The sequence below is a fragment of the Coccinella septempunctata genome, chromosome 2 (genome assembly GCF_907165205.1).
Source record: "Coccinella septempunctata chromosome 2, icCocSept1.1, whole genome shotgun sequence".
In the NCBI taxonomy this organism is placed as follows: Eukaryota; Metazoa; Arthropoda; class Insecta; order Coleoptera; family Coccinellidae; genus Coccinella; species Coccinella septempunctata.
The window spans coordinates 41,585,354-41,604,779 of record NC_058190.1 but is presented as its reverse complement, the minus strand read 5'-3'; the positions used below and the strand labels follow the sequence as shown (position 1 = coordinate 41,604,779).

The 19,426-nt window shown below is 35.6% G+C and overlaps 4 protein-coding genes across 6 annotated transcripts in view; 2 read left to right on the top strand and 2 right to left on the bottom strand.

Annotated features, from left to right (window-relative positions):
• The window catches only part of LOC123307443 (protein CBFA2T1), a 64,299-nt gene extending 59,783 nt beyond the window's left edge, over positions 1–4,516 (bottom strand). Inside the window, exon 1 of one of the 2 annotated variants that reach the window (XM_044889761.1) lies at positions 4,359–4,516. Coding sequence is in view for 1 of the 2 variants with exons in the window: in XM_044889760.1 (XP_044745695.1) it covers positions 4,363–4,371 (9 nt within the window). In the remaining variant the exon portion in view is untranslated. The remainder of the gene's footprint in view (positions 1–4,358) is intronic. The other variant, XM_044889760.1, reaches the window with a different exon arrangement.
• An 8,834-nt stretch (positions 4,517–13,350) lies between these two features.
• LOC123306913 (probable ribosome biogenesis protein RLP24) lies at positions 13,351–14,106 on the top strand. Its single transcript, XM_044889110.1, has 2 exons — positions 13,351–13,527; positions 13,585–14,106. Exons 1-2 carry the CDS (start codon positions 13,447–13,449, stop codon positions 14,023–14,025), a joined length of 522 nt encoding a protein of 173 aa, XP_044745045.1. The 5' UTR covers positions 13,351–13,446; the 3' UTR covers positions 14,026–14,106.
• Positions 14,107–14,750: 644 nt separating this feature from the next.
• On the top strand, positions 14,751–15,918 carry LOC123306911 (ADP-ribosylation factor-like protein 6). Of its 2 annotated transcripts, none has more exons than XM_044889109.1 (2): positions 14,751–14,981; positions 15,537–15,918. In XM_044889109.1, the coding sequence occupies exons 1-2, from the start codon at positions 14,801–14,803 to the stop codon at positions 15,887–15,889; spliced, it is 534 nt and encodes a 177-aa protein (XP_044745044.1). In that variant the 5' UTR covers positions 14,751–14,800; the 3' UTR covers positions 15,890–15,918. The 2 variants fall into 2 exon arrangements, with proteins under 2 accessions (XP_044745044.1, XP_044745043.1); XM_044889108.1 differs by having other exon boundaries at positions 14,755–14,981; positions 15,501–15,918.
• A 286-nt stretch (positions 15,919–16,204) lies between these two features.
• The window catches only part of LOC123308741, a 46,063-nt gene continuing 42,841 nt past the window's right edge, over positions 16,205–19,426 (bottom strand). Inside the window, exons 14-17 of the mRNA XM_044891535.1 lie at positions 17,925–19,271; positions 17,649–17,870; positions 17,163–17,564; positions 16,205–16,895 (exon numbers count right to left, since the gene is read on the bottom strand). Coding sequence (XP_044747470.1) covers positions 16,696–16,895; positions 17,163–17,564; positions 17,649–17,870; positions 17,925–19,271 — 2,171 coding nt within the window. The 3' untranslated portion in view covers positions 16,205–16,695. The remainder of the gene's footprint in view (positions 16,896–17,162; positions 17,565–17,648; positions 17,871–17,924; positions 19,272–19,426) is intronic.

Here is a 19,426-nt window from a genome sequence, read left to right as displayed (position 1 = left end):
GATGCCTGATCCAGAATTAGTAGATCAGTAGGTGGGTCAGCAATGATACTGGTTTGCTTTGGTCCCGTAGGTGCAGAAACATGTTCAGAAGGTAGGTTGGATGGTTAAAACGCCTTTATGTAGGCTTGTCCAACCAGCTCCGGAATATTTTTTAAAGATGATACATGTATCAGGCCTCCCCACCCTAAATGTCTCAAACCTCCCTGAAAGCAAGTTTTAAAGTAATTTATGTTTTCATTTTATATCCATACATTTTGGCAACCTAATAAAACAGTAAATTAAGTAGTTTTATGCATATTTCCCAGTCAAATGTTTGTTTATGCCGAAAAATTAATACATGATCATAAAACCCTTAGGTAACGTGAGTAAATACTTACAATTTCTCACCTCGAAACACTCTTTGTTGAATATTTCACGAACAAACCACTGTTAGCCTTACAGATTAAGGTCACGTAGTGCCTTCTGCCAGAGAATAGTGTTCACCAGTATATTACTTTTAAAAACGGCTACATACCGCGGATATAAGCCTGTATCAAGCCTCCCCATGTATCAATGCTCCCTAGTCTCCCCTACTCCAAATATTAATTTGAACATCACTCTACAAATTATCATTTGTATACTTATTTGGGCATAATATCTTCAAGCAAAAAAATGACTTACTACCATTTACAGATACAACTTAAGTGGCTTCAGAGTGAAAGGGGTTCAACTCTCCTGGACTCCCCATGTTGATATATTAATAATTAATTTTTTCCCAAGCTATTGTCAACAACTCAGTTCTATTGAATTATTGGGGGGGTGAAACAGCGGACTCCAAAAATATTGAGTGGAATTCGAATTTTCATCCAGCATCCGACGAATATGGCCAATTGTTAACACTGAAAAACTCCCAATTCATCATCCTTCGACCCTTCGGCATTCACTCCTAGTATCATCTGCGACAGGACCTATTAATCCCCCTTCGCCAAAGTATATAAGCAAACAAGCCTGGCCTGCGGGGGGGATTAATATATGAATTCCCCAAACTCAACGCACGAATGAGTTGAGAAGATAAGACCCCTCTCGGTATCTTCAGCATCCCGCCGGTATGTAATCTATCAAAAGACAAATGGCGCGGGTTGGGCACAGGGTGGGTTCGGGGGCGAGGGTTTTTGAAACGCCTACAGGTGCTAAGGTCATCCGAGTGGAAACCTTTACCCTGATATTCGAGTACAGCCGAGCGTGGGGGATTGCAACACCTGTGTCTTATACTCAGCTCGAACCTATCGAACCAATTTGATACATACATCACACGCAGTGACAGGGAACATCTGCAAAAATTGTAGCGGTTCCTGTGCGGAACAATGGGGCTTTTCCTCGTTGCCAAAGTTGTTTCGAGTTTCCACGAACAACGAGAATAACGTATCGCTGAAAGGATTTGTGACACGAAGCGAATTGCACTGGACACTGCTGGAAATTTCAGTAACTATTTATGATTTCCTTCGAGAATCCGAGCTAATTGTGAAGGAGAGATATTATCGAGTAATGTTTCTTCACAATTTTGGCATAAAAGTGAATTTTTGGTCTATGTAGCTCGTATTCTTTGTCAGAATTCCAAAAAACAGTTGTTATGTTTGGAGTGGGAATTGTCCTCAATAATATATGCTTGTTTAAACTGAATAATTATGAGTTTCATGCATGAAATTATCAAATGCACCGCGGAAACTATTCAAAATCATTCTTCAAATATGAGGTTTCAAAATTTAAATCGCTTCGTTTCTAGTTTACGATTTAGCAACAGCGCCTACTAGAAAAAAAGGATCAATGGCTTGTTTATAGAATAACAGCTGTTGATTTACAGCCATCATGAGGACTGTACTCACTGGCGAGCCTCAACAGCAACCGGCCATAAAAATCCCATAAAATTTTACGACCTTCCTCGTTCGTCGCAGACTTCATAGACAGCCATCTTAGTCTATCTCATCATGATAGTGTTTTTGTTGTCCTTTATTATCAACCCATATTTCAGTCGATGCTGCCAACTTGTGCAACAGAAACGGAACGCTTTAAATTTTAAATACCCATTTTTATTGTTCATTTTTAAATACTTAAAATAATATTTTTTGGGAAACGGTTGAAATGGTTATTACAAAATGTGACGTTTCAAAGATATTTCATAAAAAATACATCATTTTCGCCAGAATGAGTATTCCCTATTCAGCACCAAACCGTTTCCTACAACGTTGGGCTTAACCATTCGATTATTTTTATAGATTTATTTTATAGATTATTTCCAAAAAGAAGCATTGCCAGAGATATAGGCAACTTTTATATCTGAACGATATTGGAATCACAAAAATACATCACTTTTCAAATTGTATATAAAGTGTATATCAGTGGATGGAAACGCATAGTCCTATTGCCTGGCCAGCAATATCACCAGACCTCAATCATAGGGATATATGACTATTGTGGATAATGGTTTCATATAGAATACTGTCAAAAATTGAAATTCCACTTAAATGGTGATTTTGCCTTGATTGAGTAGGTAATATGTTGACATATATCTAATATTTGTGAAAAGCTAATTATTTTTGCATGATATGAGATCAAAAAAAGAATGCATTCGTATTTGAAACAACGAAGTTGTTTTTTTCGCCCTTAGTTAGTACAAGACATTGAAAAAAGTGAAATGTAGTTAGTAATCGATCAAAATTTGAGAAAACTCCAACTGTAAGAAAAAGGGAAAAACTAATATTGTGTTGGACCACGATGCATTAAATGCATTCAGAAAAACTTCGGGGCATACTCCTCATACTAATAAGATCTAACTTCTACCACAAAACGAACTGCTGCTAGCATCTGTGGAAGATGGAGTAAACGGAGTAATCTTCTTTCCATTCGTATCACATACGTGTTCTATGAAAGAAAGATCTGGAGATCTAAGAGGCCGAGGCAACAAATCGACTTAACTGTCTTAAAAATGAGCCGACATGAATCTGGCTACATCTGGTTGTGCATTACCTTGTTGGAAAGGTGGTTTGGACAGGGCCCGAACATAAAAAGAACACGTGGTTCCACCACCTCCTGGACTTAAGGCACGTCATGTTGACCCTGATGAAGGACCTACTTCCATAAGGAACACCATACCATAATTCTTAAAGTGTGATGCACATGCCTTTCCACAAAAAATTGATGATATCGTCTTTCACCAAGGCACCTTCTCAACCTTGTTCGGACATCATGCATGCCCAAACATGATCGGGATTCATCACTCAAGATAATGTTATTACATTCAAGGGCCTATCTCAAAACGTTCTCTGACCAAGCCAGTCGATCACTTTCCCTCACTCAGATGCCTTAGAGTGAGAGGTAGGTAAAAATAGGGACAGTATGCTCTGCAAACCATTGGTTCCCAACTCATCTCGTGCCCTCGTGGACGTGAAGCGGTCCCGTTCTTCTGACAAATCCTGTACTACTAGCTCTCCTTCCTCTTTCCTCGGTAAAGTACGCAGTGGCTGTGTCATCACTCTCATCAGCATAGGATAATTTACCATAATATCTGATATTTTCGAAATTTTTGCCGAAATGGATTCAAAGGATTTGGTTGCCCTCATCATTTCTCGAAAAGCATACTTATTTTCTCAGAAACTTGTTGCCAGATGACGTTATCAACAGCAAAGTAATGGTTATATTGGAAAAAATTCTGAAAGCTAAGCAGCGTTCTTCGAGTACAGTTCAGTGGATGGGTGACCGGTCTGGCTAGTCTGCGTCGTCCTGTCTGCATGCCAGTGCTTCCTTCATTTTCATTATTTCTATTCATGTACACTACACCTACTGCTTTTTCGAAATCGGAAAGTTATGTAAAACATTTTACCTAATATTTCTATAATAGTAATCCTATAGTGACATTTCTGTGAGGTAATAGTTGAAAACTGCTATTGTTTAACTGTTTATGATTCAAGTTTCCCATTTTATTGCAGTATCGGATATGATATAATGAAGCCATTACCATGTTGTTTTCGAATTTGAGAGATAAAGTAAAGTGTTAAATTCAAAAGTGATATTTATTTCAGGTGACTAAATACGCAAAGGAATAGTTAATGGAAAATATTTCTAAATATCACCCATAACGTCAAGTACATGAAATATACACTGGAGTAACTCAACAACAAACTATGATATTCATACAGATATCTAGGTAGAATTTGACTATATCGATGAAATTTTTATTCCTCCAGGTGCGCTATAAGGGAGAAACAGCTAAAACATTCCTCGTTATGCTGAATATAACTTAACAACCCTTTCAAAACACCTGTTTCCATTCATGCTACAATAAAAATAAGAAAGAAAATGGAAATTTCCTCTACAAGTCTCACCTACCCTCTTCATAAGTTCAAGCACACTTCTTTTCTGCTCTTACAATGGCACGCAGGTGTTTTTCTAGACTCCCGAAGAAAATTAGCCGGCTGACATGCGAAGCGCGGAAAGCTCGTGCTAATCGGATGTTATAGGGTCGACCTGATGCACCCTTCCGTCGTTGTGAACTGCGGGAAACTGAGCGCTGAAAACTGCTGAACTCCTGAAAAGCGGTGCAAGAACCGTTTTGACGCATGCACCGTCGATGCAGCCAATTGCGATTTTCATCGGGAAATTCGACGAACGGCACGGCAGATCTAACGACAACAAAACACTTGGTGGTTTTTCAAAATTAAAAACGATCAAATCTATAAATTTCATCCAAAAACGCTCGACATTTGACCTTCAAAAAATTCCTAAAAAGTTGGATTCAGTTAAAAGTCCCTCAAGACCGAACGGTTGTGCCGAAATGGATGAAATTCTCAAATTTATTACTAGAATAGTTGCTTTATCAGAATATGTATCACATTTAGATCTACGATGATTTTCCTGGAAGATAAGCGACTCTAAAGTTGGCCTTCGAAAAATTCCCAAAGATGGGGTCAGTTGAAACTTCCTCAAGACCGAATGCTTGTGAGATGGATGAAATCTTGAAATTAATAACTAGAAGAGTTGCTCTTTCAGAATGTGTATCAGATTTAGATCTACGGTTACTTTTATTGAGAGATAAACGACTCGAAAGCTGACCTTCGAAAAATCCTGAAAAATATGGGTTAGTTAAAAATTCGACAAGACCGAACAGTTGCGCCGAGATGGATGAAATTTTCAGATTTATTACAAGAAGAGTTGCTCTTTCAGAATATGTATCATATTTAGATCTGCGATGACTTTTCTGTGAGATACGCGTTTCAAAAGTTGACCTTCAAAAAATTCCGATAAAGATGGGGTCAGTTAAAAATTCATCTAGACCAAACGAGATTCATTACTAGAAGAGTTACTCTTTGATAAATATTCTTTCGAATATCGAAAAATGATTCCATTTTCCTCTTCATATAAGAATAAGTTTCAATGTTTCAAAGTAGTTTTCTTTCCAACCTATACCTACCTCACATTACAATTATAAAAATACACCTATATATCTTATCAATAAACACCTTACAGAATTTCCAATATGCAATATTCATATAATTTAGCTCCACGATTGTTTGATTCATACGGAACGGGCAATAAATTCAAACTTGCACATTTATATTTCAATCGAAGAATACAAGAAGTCTCATTACTTCCTCATGAATATCAGAGGACGCAATTAAGATCCACTGTCCGATGCATGAACATCTCGGAATAGCCAAAATTGAAGTAGCTGAAAGAAACCAGAGGTTTGAAGAGGTGATTTTTCACCTGTCACTATCAGGAAAAACCGGAACCTCTTCAGCCTGTTGTCGAAGAATGCCGCGGGCAAAAACCATTAGGCCCACAATGCTGCAGTGTAGAGGCTTTCTTCTCCTATTAGAACCCCTGACCTCTTGTACGAATTAACTTCGATAAAAATTCAATTTACCTCGGATGTCAAAACTGAAAAACGCACGAAAAGCTCCCTCGTTGACTTCAGATTTTGCGAAGAATTTTCACGTTTCGAAAAGAATCAGTTCTTTCAGTCTTTTCGAATATGAAATTCGCAGTTGAGTTTAATGTTGAATTATAAAAAAATTGAGATTGGATAACTTTAGACCAAGATATATAAAAATACCAAAGAACCCAATTCTTGAAACGATATTTGATGAATATTTGAACGTTTTGTAAAATGAAAGTAGGTGTTCCTCATATTTTCTCGTATGATGCGCTATTCGAGTACCTAATTTGATGTTCAAAAAATTAACAATATCTGTGAAATTCGAGAAATTGGGTACTTGAGCTGAATACTACTCTCTTTAAAAGATCCACAGGGGTGTACTGTCACCGAGTTAGCTAGTTATTCTGAAGGTTATTTTGTTTTTCCAGGAGTGGTACAGCTCATTATGAAAACTTAAAATGCTATATCTTCATATCAGGGAATAAGAAAAAATGGTATAGGAAAAAGTGTTTCTTTCGATCCCAAGAATCTATTGTTAAAATATTTGTACGAGTCAAAGACTCACCCTGTATATTAGAGGTGAGTAACCCATTCATCTGTTACTTTACAAATTTTCCTGCCAGATACAAGAAGTTAACGAAAATGTTCTTGGCGACAAATTGTGATATACTACAACACATGATAAGAAATCCGTTCGACCTAGACTGTGGTAGAATGATATACAGAGTGTGGTACAACTTTATGTAATAGCTCAGCAAATAAACCTGTTCGGAAAAATCATGGTAAGCCACAGGATGGCCATCAAAAAAGTGCCTCCATAATGTTTATACTTTAACAAATCCTAGCACAAACAGAAACGGAGATAATTACGAAAGTTGAAATCGCCCAAATTTCAATTTTGGCCTATAACTCGAAAACAATAGAAGATAGAGGAATGCAGCTGATGGCATTATTAGTTTCTCGAAAAAGGACAATATCAATGGCACATTCATTTTCCTGTATTTCTTCGGGTTGAATAGTTGTAGTTCAGGTATCACCAATTTAGCCTACCCTGTACAGGGTGGGCAAAATACGTTATTTACTGAGAGGATCTCGAGAACTATAGCAGATACTAGTAAACGGAAGACACATTTCCGTGCTCTTTTTCGGAGAAACAAAGAATGGTGAAAACCGCAGCCTCCTACGATACTTCGTTTTTGAGTTTGACAATTTCGTAGAGTTTTTATAACTTTTTTGTCTTTGATGTTATAAATCTGAAACTTGAACCTTCTACAGGTACTTTTTTACGTAGATTTAACTGACGAGCTCAAAATATTTTTTCATTTCGAATCATTAGGTGAACTTTCATTTTTTTAAATGCAAACTTTCGTTGAATTTGTTATTTTTAAATTGAGAAAAAATCTTTTGTCAGTAGATTCTACGTATGAAAGTGCCTAAGAAGGTTTAATCTTCAGATCTGTACCTTCAAAGACAAAAAAGGTGTGAGAAGTTTTCGGAATCGTGAAAATCTCAATTTTTGTTTATAACTCAAAATCTAAAAATGATAGGCCGATTCTATTTTCAGATTTGGATTAGTCATGAAAAAAGACATCGAGAATGTGTTATCAGTGTTCTTCTAGCATGTATAGTTCTAGAGATCTCCTCAGTAGAGAAAGAATTTTGCCCACCCTGTACATGTCTGAAAATGTGAACTGTAAAAAAAATTTCAAAGGTTCATTATCCGAATAACGAAACAAGGTGGCTTCTACCAATTTTTACCGAAACATTTCTAAATTATAAGAGAACAAAAAAAGTACCTATTGTTTCATTCCCAACCGATATATTCCACGGAATCGACAATTAAAACTCGTGTGCCCCCTGCCGATTTATCGAATGAAAAATCCCTGAAAACCTGTAACTGGCACATCGGGATATGTTTTCAATCTGCTCCCCATCGATTCGTTCGAAAGAAAATAATAAGTTGAATTCGGGAATGAATTACGAGTGTATGTAACGGAGTGTGTTTCGGACTTTCAATCTGGAAAGCGACGTAATAAGTCGAGCAGTTGTTTTTCGGCAACGAACAAACGCTACGATGCCGCCTCGCCGCCAACTAGAACTTGTTGAAGTTGTCAGCGTCAGAAGCCGCTTTGTGAGTCCGTTCTTTGAGACATCTAGCGGCTGTCAGGACCAGCGCGTGCAATTTGTTTTCCAATATGGCGACCGTACACCCTTCAAATGCACTCTTTCTGCTTTAACGCGCCCTCTCATTTCACGGTTCTCCTTGCCCCGCGCGCCAGAGACGATCGGGGTTCGTATTTTCCTTTCACCAAGATTTCTATCGAAATATTTATAGGTGGGATATGGCCCAGATCTGTAACATCCGATTCTCACACCTCCAACAGCTGGATGTCCGTTTATTATATAGGCTGCCACCATATAATCATCCATCTGGAAGACCATAAATTCGAATAAAGAAACTTTTCATCATAAGAAGGATCTCACGGCAGATATGGCCATGAATAAAATAGGGTATTGGTCCAGGCAAATTAGGTCGAAAAAGAGCCGTGCTTCGTGAAGATTGCTAACAAACTGAAAATGGTTCCAAACGATGAAGGGCATTACAACTTCATAGTGAAGTTTGCGACAATTTTCTGCCAGCTGTTTAGCTTTTGGGGACGCCGAATTTTCGCGCTTTTTTGTTTTTTCACAATTTTCAGTTTTTCACTGAGGAGTGTGCATCAGACAAAAAATTCGTGACTACTTCTTTTGTAAAAGAGAAAATAGCCTTTCAAATGACATCAAAATCGTTTGAATTATACAAATGGTTCAGCCACAATCGATCGCCAAAATTTGGTAATTTTTTTCCTACTCAGTCTGACAGCAGCTCTTCACAACGTCATCGTCTGTTCTCACAAAAAAAAGGTATGGAATAATTGTGCTTTCTAGCTAATATTTTCATTCGATCGTCGTGATATACGTATAATATTAGCTAGAAAGCACAATTATTCCATACCTTTTTTTTGTGAGAACAGACGATGACACAAAAACCACTTTGAATAAGAATTAAAGTATATTTGCTTGAACCGTCGCCTACGCCATTTTGCAACCTCTTATTTCACGGCATAAATAAATTGAATTATGAGTTGAGCTAGTTATGAAATAATTCTACATGAAATAAAGATGAATATTTCATTCAGAATCCACCCCTACCTGCCGTTGACGTTACTAATCTGTTCTATTAATCTATCGTAATTACAAAAGGAAGGCTAAGTTGTTACTTTTGTACATTTTTAAGGAAACAATAAGGTTGATCGACTATTCATAGAAACATGAAACATCATGCATAAAACCACCGCATCTATATAACTTTTTTTCCCATTAATTAAGTACATAATCTTTTTACTTACAGATTATTGAAGGCTGAATACTAAGCCCTATTGGAGCTTGAGTTGACAAATTAAACAGTGAAGAGAAAGTTTTGGAAAATACTTACTGTCCGAGCAATGACAATATAATCATTCCAAGAATTTCAGATTGCTTTCTAAAACATATGTAATTCTTATGTGATAACCATGATAACCGTCAATATTGAGGAAAGTTTGACGGTGCAATCTTCTTCACTGATGAATTAACCTTATTTAATACATGCGTTTCATCATCAAGAAGGCGATCATCGAAGCATTGGTTGAAATTTGGCGAATTTACAGTTGAACTAACACAAATTGAAACGACAAAATAACATTATTTCCAGTCCATTCTACTCACAACAAATTTTCCACTGTTTTGGAATCACCTCTAATTGAAGAAGAAAATTCATACAAAATACAAAGTTACCTTCCACAAATAGTGTCTTTTTTCATTATATTGATTCTCTTCAACAGTGGGATCAATTTATCACTTCATAATTTCATCCAATAACACCAGAATTGAAAAATTGTGTTGCCATTTCCAATTGAGGATAATGAGGACTAAACGGGAAGGAATTATTACCTTGAATAATAATAATCTCGAAGTTTTCTTCATAAGATGCTTACGAATATAAATTATGCATACTACCTCGATGAAACAGAGTTCATTACTGGTTGATCGGGATAAAAAGTTGTGTTGATGAATGGTCGATTGTTTCTATTCACACTTACAGTTTACTCTGGAATATCAGCACAAAGGAAAAACGCTGTTTATTTCATTTGGAAGTTCATCAATCACAAAATCTTTAAAATATTCCAACTTTTTCCATTTCAAAGTGAACACAAGGTAAGTTTAATTTTTGTCATTATTGTAGGTATTGCAATCATTTGGGTCGGAAATCTATACGTATTTCTATAGGACATGCAGTGGATTGCATTTGCATTAGGTAACAACAGTATCATCCTGATAAGAAGAAGATTGGAAAGAACTGACAAATTGGGAATTGAATATTGAATTCAAGAATGACGGGAACTTGCTGCAAATGCCGATTTCAAAACAGTACCTAGGTTTGATTTTCAACGATTCTTAATAGCATTTCCATCTTCCTATTTATGTGAACAAGGATTTAGTGCTGCGGCAAATTTAGGACCAAAAAAGATTTATCTTCAAGTTATAAACTATTCAAAATGCATCAAATTAAACTTCCTCATTAGTTACGTCATAAATTCATGTCAATATATACCAATAAAAATAGAACTAAAAACAGAATTATATAATATAATATATAGATAATATATAGAGGTATATACCTCTATATATTATCTGCTTCTTTGTTATTCAGTTTTTTTGTAGTTTAGTTTTTTTCATAGGGGTAGTAGTCCAATCTTCAAATTATACTTACTTGTAATTTATTTTATTTTAATTTTTCACATAAAGATGTTGAACATTTCCAGGCATTTCATTTTTCAATAATCCAAATTTCCTTATGATTATTATCAATGAATATATGTGTTGATAGGTGGGATTTTAAAATACCCTTTTCGAATCAAAATTAAAAAATGCTAACCCCAATAAAATGGGCATTTGAGACTCCCAAATAACGTCCACTTATGTACAATGAATGGTCCAGAAAATGTCCGAACCTCACTGGATTTAACATCCTATGGACGTACCTATAGGATGTACAATGGACGTACCTGCATGTTCGTCCATTGTACATCCTGTGAGGTTCGGATGTACAATGGACGTACCTGTATATTCGTCCATTGTACATCCTGTATGTACGTCCAATGTACATCCTTTATGTACGTCCACTGGACATCCTGTATGTACGTCCATTGTATATCTTGTATGTACATCCAATGTACATCCTGTATGTACGTCCAATGTACATCCTGTCTGTACGTCCATTGTACATCCTATATATACGTCCATAGGATGTTAAATCCAGTCAGGGTCGGACGTTTTCTGGACCAAACATTGTACATAACTGGACGTACAATGGATGTCCGTCATGTCCATTTTGTACGTCCAATGGACATTCAATGGATATACATGTCCTGAATGGGTATATGATTTCCACTAAGATGAGTTGTTTGCCAAAACACGTGTTTCGCTATTACAATAGCATCTTCAGGTGGGTGGAAGTAAACTACTGTTCACCTGTCTGACATTAAAAAGACTTGTTCTAGTCCTTGAGGTTGATCTTCAATCTCATTTTCAGAAAAGTTTGAATATAAGTATTCATTATAATCAAGAATGGGATAGTGAATAGTGATAGCGATATGGATATGAGTAACACTCCTCCAGAGATGAGGAGGCCAGGTTGGATTTGTAGCACCCAAGTGAGTACTTACTTTCATAAAAATTTGTGAGGTCGGCGAAAAACTGTAATATACACCTCGGCAAAAAACTGTCTATAGTGTCTCGCCTGCTTGCTAGCCTCGGCTATGCCTCTGCTATCAATTTGCAGGCTCGACAGCAAAAGACAGTTTTTCGTCCTTTATACACAAATAACTATTATAAGTCGTAGATGAGAGAGTAATTGATTTTATCAAAAAGTGATGACCAAATCCGACAATTCGCTTCTGGACGCACCAATATGTGCGTCGAGAAAACAAACGACGTTCGGGACGCCAGACCCTAGAGCTGCCGCGAAAACTCGACGGGCGCTGAACCGACGCCGACGACCGTCATGTGGCATGTGGTCCACAGCTGCCTCCCACGCCATCTGGGACGTTATTCAGCACACGAAATATATTAAAAACACATTATTGCGGAATAATTACCGGCTTACTTCACTTCGATCGATGCTGAAATCTGGGGACAAGTGGTTTATGTTATACATTAACAGTATAAAAAATGCTGCTAATTTAACAGCGTGCCGGTATTTTTATAATATCTCGGTTCCGTCTCTGATATTTTTTTCCGTTTGAAAGGAAAAGTGTTTGTGAAATTTAAACTTCCATTACTGGAAAACTGTATGCCAAGTAACCTCAATATCTGATTTTATTCAGGGTTTTTCGCCATGAAAAAGCTAAACGAATCTGTCCCAACAAAAAATTGTGCTCTTCCAAACTGTAATTTCAACCTGGACTTTCCAAATATGATGGTTTTCCAGATCCCAAGGTGAAAACGTCAGTCAGTAGACTAACATATATTCAGAAACATTCAAGAAAAGCAGCGAATGATTCTTGTGAAAGCAATTAACACTTTTTTACACAAAGTTTGTGAGATTTGTGTGGGTTCAACACAACTTGATTTTAGCTCAAAAAGAAGCCGTATAGTATGAGTATGAGTCAGAGCTAAACTAGATCGTGTAGCTTCGTAGCTAGTCATATCTAAATAAGTGCAAATCCACAAAATTCTTCAAGAATGTGTCAACTCAAGCAAAAACAACCGTAGCAAAAAATGCAGCTCTTTTTTTTATTCCTGGACAAGGACATGTTTCCACTGTACCAAGAGAATGGTAAAAGGAAATCTGTAGTGCAATATTCAGCACCACAGTTTAGTGCAATATTCAGCACTACAGTTTATTTGTTCTCCAAAAGCAATAATACAAGACGAGCTGACGCGGCTGTTTGAACAAATGAGTATTTGGAATCTCCAAAACGTAAAGGGTGAGTCGATATTGCTCTATCGGTCTATAACTTTGAACTAGGAGAATGATTCAAACTTTGGCGGAATCAACTTCAATTAGCTCATAACCTAAAATTTTTGACTATATTCTTAGCTTAAAAGCAGAGTCGATTCCGCCAAAGTTTGAATAATTCTTCTAGCCCAAAAGAGTTATCGACCCTGTATAAGTAATGACGTAATGGGTGGCCTACCCTAGCACCTCATAAATAATTTCTCATTCTGCCTTTATTATATCTTCAAATTTATTTATATTCGAAACAATAATTTCTTTGTAGTAGGTATATTACACATGAAAGAAGCTGTGATTTTGTTAATTAACAGTGCAAGAAATATTGATTGCGGTGCAATCACAGAATAACCTGTAAGAAGAAAAAGAAGAACGAGGTGCGTGGTTGTAAATTTAGGTTAGGTCTCTAGCCTAACCGGCCTAACCTCTAAAAATATAAAAGTGTGCAAAAAGAAAGTGTGAATATTTACAAAATTTTAAGAAAGAATTCCTAGCAAAGATGCGTATAGAAACTTGTTATTTTTGTTCTTCCAAAATATATCCCGGTCATGGGATTCAATTCGTAAGAAATGACTCAAAAGTAAGTATTGCATGTATTTACGTTTTCATGGTGTATCATTGCCCCGTTTTTCTGTAGATTTTCAAATTCTGCCGTTCCAAATGCCATGCAGCCTTCAAAAAGAAGAAGAACCCACGTAAAGTTAGATGGACCAAAGCCTACAGGAAAACTGTTGGAAAAGAATTGGCAGTGGATCCATCCTTCGAATTCGAAAAGAAGAGAAATATTCCTCTCAAATATAGCAGAGAACAAATGGCGAAAATGCTTGAAGCTATGAAAGATATTGTATCCATCAAAGAAAAGAGAGAAGCCTTACACGTTATGCAGAGGTTGCGAGCCGCTAGAGAAATTGAACAAACACGTGATGTCAGGGAGGTACAAAGAGATATGGCACTTATTAAATCTCCAGCAGCTGGGCTCAAACAGAGACAAGCAGAAGAACAAAAACAGAGGGAAGCAGATAAAGAAAGTAGTGAAGAAGATATGGAGGTCGAAGACTGTGGAGAGGTTACTTTGTAATTGCACGTTACATTTGCAAAACTATCAATTTTTTTTGTATATAATATCAGTATCTGCTGTCAAATAAAATTATTTTCAGTATTTATTGAACAATATATTTCTTATTTAGCATAAATATCAATCATTATTAATTTCACTTCAGAATGAGAAGGAAAATAAAATTAATCTGATCCATGTTCTATGTGAAACTTTTTAATAGTTGAAATGAAATCTCAACAGTAAGAAATGGTTGTTTTTTTATAGTCGCATATTCCAAAACTTGTGGCATGAAGTTATCACTCTCTAAAAAGATGAAACATTCCTATTGAATACAACAACTAATAAAAGTAAAACGCATGAAAAACTATTTGCTTATATCATATCCATTGGTTATCTTGATTATATCCCCCCACTCATAATTTTTGGAAAGTTATACTTCAAATAAGGCATGAGAATTAGGCCTCTTTTTTATCACCAAATTATTTCTAAATAATCCACGGGCCTTTATTGAAAAGGTGTCTCAATCTGATGGATATAGTGTTTCAGACAACAATGAATCCAACAAAATCATGTTGAAATTTTCCACTAAAATTGCCTGTCCTTTGTACAAAGAAATCAGGTTTTTGTTCAAGAAAAATAATCAATTTTTTCAAGAAATTGATCAAAGCGATGGTATTTCGCTTATTTAACCCCTCGTTATGTTTCATTATCAATAACAAGTTAAAATCGATATGAAAGTCGTTGCTAACTAGACAATACAAACAAAACAGTGTATTATTGAACATGAACATATTCAATGGGGTTGTTTCAAAAATTATCGTTACTTATTGGATCCGTGCGTAAGAAACAAGTCAACGTATTGGTGGTAGGACTCAATAATAGTGGAAAATCTACTGTAATCAACCATTTCAAAAATGACGAAGAAAAAGTGGCGGAAATTGTCCCAACAGTGGGTTTCAACATTGAAAGATTCCAGAGTGAGTGGTGGAATTTCTTTGCACAGGGCGATTCTTTGATCAGCCTCCTCTCTTTCTTAAGCTTTTTTCTGCTAACGAATCTGTTCAATAAAAAGAAAACCAAATAACAATATAATAATAATATCGATTTAATTACGAGATGTCTGTAGAAGACACTTTTATATTTATTATTCAATATACATAATATAAAGTATCTGTAGGAGACATTTTAATATTTAACATGATGCAGATGAGCGTAAAATAATGAGCGTTTTTGACATTTGTTTGAATGTTTCAACAAGATTATCATTTCTGCCACATTTCATTTGTATGTTATCATTAGACGGTGGGGAAATAAAATATGTCGAATTGCTCTTTCTTTTAAAGGGGTCTATCTTGATAAGGGAAGGGAATTCGCTAAATATTTATAACATAAACCTTATTTTGACTAAGGAATCCGCTCAATTTTTTCCTTATATGTCACACCCTATCCATGTTAGAAAAAAATCTGATAACTTTGACTGGTTACTCAATTTACAGGTCAAAATCTGGCAATTACCGCTTTCGATATGTCAGGTCATGGTAGGTACAGGAACTTATGGGAACATTACTACAAGGACTGCCACGGAATCATCTTTGTCATTGATAGCAGTGACAGGCTTCGATTAGTTGTTGTGAAAGAAGAACTGGACCTAATGTTGCAACATCCAGCCATTTGCACTAAAAGACTACCCATATTATTCTTTGCCAATAAAATGGACTGTAAAGAATCTCTTAGTACAGTCAAAATTGCAGCTGCTTTAGGCTTGGATAAAATTATGGACAAGCCTTGGCACATTTCGGCTAGTAATGCTGTTACCGGAGAAGGTTTACAAGAAGGGGTCGAATGGCTGACTCAACAAATAAGAGAATTATTGACGAACAATTGAATTGAGTTCAAATAAAGTCTATCCAGTAACAGGTTTTTTTTTTGGTGAAGATAAACTTCATCTAGTCATAAATCATCCTAGTGAAAATCAAGTAATTCAGTTTATCCAGGATCAATGCATGGAGTAGTCATTCTGTTTTCTTGTGTTTCATGAGCCGATTCACTGATTATCTATTAAACATTCATTAATCAATTGTGATTAAGGAGATTTTCACAAGGAGGAAACCATTTTTCGATGAATATAATTCAAATAAAACTTTTAGTGAATGAACCAAGGAGCCAAATAAAGAAGGATAAGTAAAATAAAAATAAAAGATCATTCATCTGTACATTTATTCAGTTGTCATGCTAGAAACAGTGTTTACGTCAAGATACTAAAATGTATTTATCACAGAATTAGTGAACACTATCTAAATTAAACACCCGTAAAATCAACATACCAAATCATACAACAATATTTTCCAATTTGGTTTCACATTCTCATCTTAAATATATATAAAAAAAATTAAATATGCAATAAAAATACGTCAATATGGAAATAATACTATTGACCAACAAAGAAATAAGTACACTACTCCACCTCGAAATGCAATATTCCATCACAGTCTTTTTCGATTGATTACACCATCTTCAAGATAAAAAATTTATTGCATTGGCCAAAACAAAATGATCAGACTAAAATAAACCACCTGTCACCAAAGTAATATTTTTAGTAGGATTTTTGGTCCAATATTCCAAAATTTCCATAAATAGAAATAATTCAACTAAAAAAAAAATTTTATCTTATCTGAGATGATAAAACTTCCGCTACCGAAAGTTTTTAAATATTTTCATTAGATGGTCAAATTCATTCTGTAACCGTTTCTTATCTTGTTCCATAAGAAATAAAGCAGAGTTCAATCCTTTTTGTTTGCGAACAAGCAATCTTTCCTGGCTGAGTAAAGTTTTGGCTTCTTCTTTCAGGTTTTTATTATGTCTAGTCAAAGTTTCAATCTCCTGCTCCCTTTCTGAAATTCGAATTTTCGGTTTAGACAACAGGCTTGAAAGAGATACAACAAATGTTCATCATGCAATAGAAAAATTAACAATCCTATGGTTTGTTGTCCTTTGCAAGGAAATCTTTACTTCTTTATTGTATGAAAATATGACTGTGAAGTGAAAAGAAATAAAGTAAAGTCAGGTTGAGCAGATAAAACGAAATGTTTACTCATTTTGAATAATGGAAAACTGAGGGTTCCTGCGATTTTTGAAAGATTAATGCAAGACGTCCTTACCTTTAGAATATCTTTCATATGATTCCATCACTTCTTGTATCCCTGGCCATTTCATTTTTTTATCAGGTGTAATTTGTTTGGCTTTGAATGAGGGCACAGTGACACCACAATCCTTACTTCTATCTTTCACGTTGTTGAAATTAGGCACATTTACATCTACCTTTTTGGCATTAGAGAAGGGGTTTTCAGAGTTTATGCTATGGTAGACCGCTGTTGAGAATCGATGTACTATTGGGATCTTGAAATGATCAGATACAGTTTTATCTGTGATAAGATCATTTGAGGCCAAATTCATGTGGGCTTTCTGCTTACGATGATAAATCAAGCTATAACAAGTAAGAGGAGATTCATCACTTCGTTTAAGGCGCTCTTCAATTATTTTCATCCAATTGTTCTCCATTTCTGAAATAAAACGAAGGAAATAGTGATGTACAAAAAGACTCAGTAAAGAAGCTAATGTTGATGTTATTGGAAAACAAAAATTACCATCTCTAACTCGTGCAGGTACGGTATTAAGGCCCAAGACTTGAAGGAAGTTAGATTTTTTTTTGTAATCAGTTGTGTAATTCAATACTGAAGGTGATTTTGAAGGCACAGGTAAATTTAAAGAACAGACTTTTTTCTCTGATTGGCTTTCTTGATCCTTCTGATCTGCAATAGTTACTACTTGTTGCCATTTCCTTCTCTCTAATTTCTCCATTTCGATAGCTGAAATATTCAAATATTAGGAAACAATACTAAAGAGAAAACATCTTAACTAACTGTTTTTCTTTGTGTGAGATGTTAATCCAAAAACCTGAAGAAAACACATTTTCTTGGGAGAATAAGAGTGCTTCAAGGGTGGCCCTGATCTAATCCAAGTATCGTATTCAGAAACGTCGCAGTCTGACTCTGATTCAGAACTGGAGCTTGAAGAACTATCGGAATTACCGTAAATGCTGACTTCAAACTGCCTTGTTACATTGTTTTCCGAGTTGTGTGTTAACTTGTTCATTCTTCTAGGTTTTTTCAACCTTTTCTGTCGCTTCAATTTTTTTTTCATTACTGCCAAATCAATTTTGCTCAGTATTTTTCTCTTGAAGGGGGGACCTATTACGGTTGGAATATTCAAAACCGTAAACTGGGTCCCAATTTTACTATCGTCCAATCTAGATACAACAGGTTTACATTCCATTGATCTCTTTTCTGCGTTAGCTTGATTTTGAAATTTAAGAACTTCTTTCATCTCTTGTTCTTCAACGACATCTATTTCATTTGCAATACTATCTTCTTTAACTATGAGGTTGCAGTTCGGTTTTTCATCAACTTCAGTCGATTGCAAAGAGTTTTCTGCATGAGTTTGACTAGTAGGTGGGATATTACTAATATAATTATTGTTTACAATAGGAACAGGATCTGCAGGGGCAATATGGTTCTCTTTAGGAGCCTCAGCAATGATTTGGGTAACTTGACTCTGAACAGGGTAGTTGGGAGAAGGAGCAGGTAACTGTGGACTGAATGTTTGGTGACTAGGATTGTTTATTGGGGTACTTCCATGCTTGACTTGGGCACTTAACTCTGGTAAATTGGAATTCCCAAAAATGATACTCTTGTTATTTGTATTATCTTTTCTTCCTTCCCATGAATGGGATCCCATGCTGTCTCTCTTTGTGTAGTCTTTGTCCAGACCTAATATGTTAACAAGTGTTATTTCTTCTTTATCATTTGAAATATTCAATGTTTTCTTTTCAGAACCCATATTCGATGACCCTATCTTGAGATTAGTAGTCTTTGTCTCGTCAGACAACCTTTGACACGAATTTGCTTCATCCAAATTAATCTCATTGCAAGAATTTGTCATAAGGCGAATATTTTTGACAGGAGGAAAATCTGATGATAATTTCTGGTTGCTTTGTGTAGCCTGAATTCCATTTTCCAAATTGTTATTAACGATTGATTCTATGTTATGATTTAATGTATTATTTAATTTAGAAGCAGTAATTTGACAGATTTGATCTTTTTTTTGATTAGTAGTTAAGGTAATACTTGTAGATACAAAAGGTATGCTGACACCTTGGGTCTGATTTTGATGATTCGAAATATTACTTGGTGCTATGGTAGGCTTCCTGGCTGAAACAAAGACAAATAATAATGATATGGAATAAATAGCTGATTCGTGATAATAAACTAAATACTCAAACTAAAAAATTACCTACAGCTGAAATTAACTGAATTGCCTGAATGTTTATGAACTAATATCATCCTAATTCATTTTTGAGGGGGGA

What these genes read in the sequence shown, in the direction of transcription:
- LOC123306913 (XM_044889110.1), top strand. Translation starts at nt 13,447, where the DNA reads ATGCGTATAGAAACTTGTTATTTTTGTTCTTCCAAAATATATCCCGGT. An exon ending in TCGTAAGAAATGACTCAAAA is followed by an intron (nt 13,528 to 13,584) that starts GTAAGTATTGCA and finishes GTTTTTCTGTAG; the next exon opens with ATTTTCAAATTCTGCCGTTC.
- LOC123306911 (XM_044889108.1), top strand. Translation starts at nt 14,801, where the DNA reads ATGGGGTTGTTTCAAAAATTATCGTTACTTATTGGATCCGTGCGTAAG. An exon ending in CAACATTGAAAGATTCCAGA is followed by an intron (nt 14,982 to 15,500) that starts GTGAGTGGTGGA and finishes CTCAATTTACAG; the next exon opens with GTCAAAATCTGGCAATTACC.